The sequence below is a fragment of the Mandrillus leucophaeus genome, unplaced genomic scaffold, assembly GCF_000951045.1.
Source record: "Mandrillus leucophaeus isolate KB7577 unplaced genomic scaffold, Mleu.le_1.0 Scaffold56, whole genome shotgun sequence".
Lineage (NCBI taxonomy): Eukaryota > Metazoa > Chordata > Mammalia > Primates > Cercopithecidae > Mandrillus > Mandrillus leucophaeus.
In genome coordinates, this window is record NW_012106030.1 from 1,878,191 (window position 1) to 1,879,506 (window position 1,316).

At 41.3% G+C, this 1,316-nt stretch overlaps 1 protein-coding gene across 1 annotated transcript in view; it reads right to left on the minus strand.

Moving 5' to 3' along the window:
• The window catches only part of MBOAT1 (membrane bound O-acyltransferase domain containing 1), a 136,722-nt gene that overhangs the window by 16,613 nt on the left and 118,793 nt on the right, over positions 1–1,316 (minus strand). The window contains exon 10 of the mRNA XM_011998162.1: positions 307–371. Coding sequence (XP_011853552.1) covers positions 307–371 — 65 coding nt within the window. The remainder of the gene's footprint in view (positions 1–306; positions 372–1,316) is intronic.

Below are 1,316 nucleotides of genomic sequence, written 5' to 3' on the forward strand. Positions count from 1 at the left end.
GTCTCACTTTTCCTCACCTGTAAAATGGGGGTAATGACTCACAACATCTCATGGGATTGATGGAGGATAAAACCAGGACCTGGTATACAGGAATGGCAGCATTCAGGGATATAAAATAAATATGCTACATTATGACCTTCTCAAATTACTGTATTTCTACTTTTTCATTTACGGGGCACAGATGTTAATACAAAACAAGAGTGTCAGATGACATTGCCACAGGCAGACTCCCACTGTTCAGCTACTGACTCCCCTCCAAACATATCCCAGTGCCCTAAGTAATGAGGTCATTTTTGTTTTTCTTACCGCTTCAGCCAAGTAGCTGTCTGAATATTCCAGTTTTCCAAGTACATTTTGAAACTTGTGGCAGTCTGGAAAGAAGAAAATAACACCTATCATTAACTTTAAAAATACCCCAAGTAATGGGAAGTTCTCCCCAGTTTCCCTGGCAGCAGGTTAGATACGGTATTTCAATAGTGACTACTCACAGTCAAGAGCAAATCAGCTGTTCCTTCCTACACAGGACAATTTTCTGCTGTTTATAAGATCCACTTTGCAACTAAAACTTGGCTTGCAAGATCTCAATTTTTTTTCAAAATGTATTTTCAAATTACAGGAAAACTGAAGGAACGTTTTGTGGGTTTCCCTTCCACTCTGGTTAAAATTTTTTAAACCATCTGAATTTTATAATTAAATATTCTAAAAAGGAATTTGCCCCAGGAAAAGTTTAATCATGGGAATTTGGTGCCTTTACGGGGACAGCTTAAATTTAATTGTCATCTTTTCACTGTGTAGCCCTCTAAAACTAGGTCAGTCTTGTACAGTTAACTCTATAGATAGCTACTCAGGTTCCAACGTTTCCAATTGTTTCTGGAATACTAAGAGATTTTATACATGAAGGGATCAAAACACAGGAAAGGAAACAAATATCACCCAACTGGCAGTGACGCAAGCAAATCAACTACTGAGAAGGGACATCCCCATGATAACCCATTACCTGGGTTTTCTCTTTAGAAAAAACAAACAAACAAAAAAAGGTCTTATCCAAGTCTAGTGATAAAAAGCACGATGCAGCTGGGCGTGGTATCTCACGCCTGTAATCCCAGCACTTTGGGAAGCCGAGGTGGGCGGATCCCCTGAGGTCAGGAGTTCAAGACCAGCCTGGCCAACATGGCAAAACCCCATCTCTACTACAAATACAAAAATTAGCTGGGCATGGTGGCGGGCACCCGTAACCCCAGCTACTCAGAAGGCTGAGGCAAGAGAATTGCTTGAACCTGGGAGGCAGAGGTTGCAGTGAGCTGAGATCGCACCAC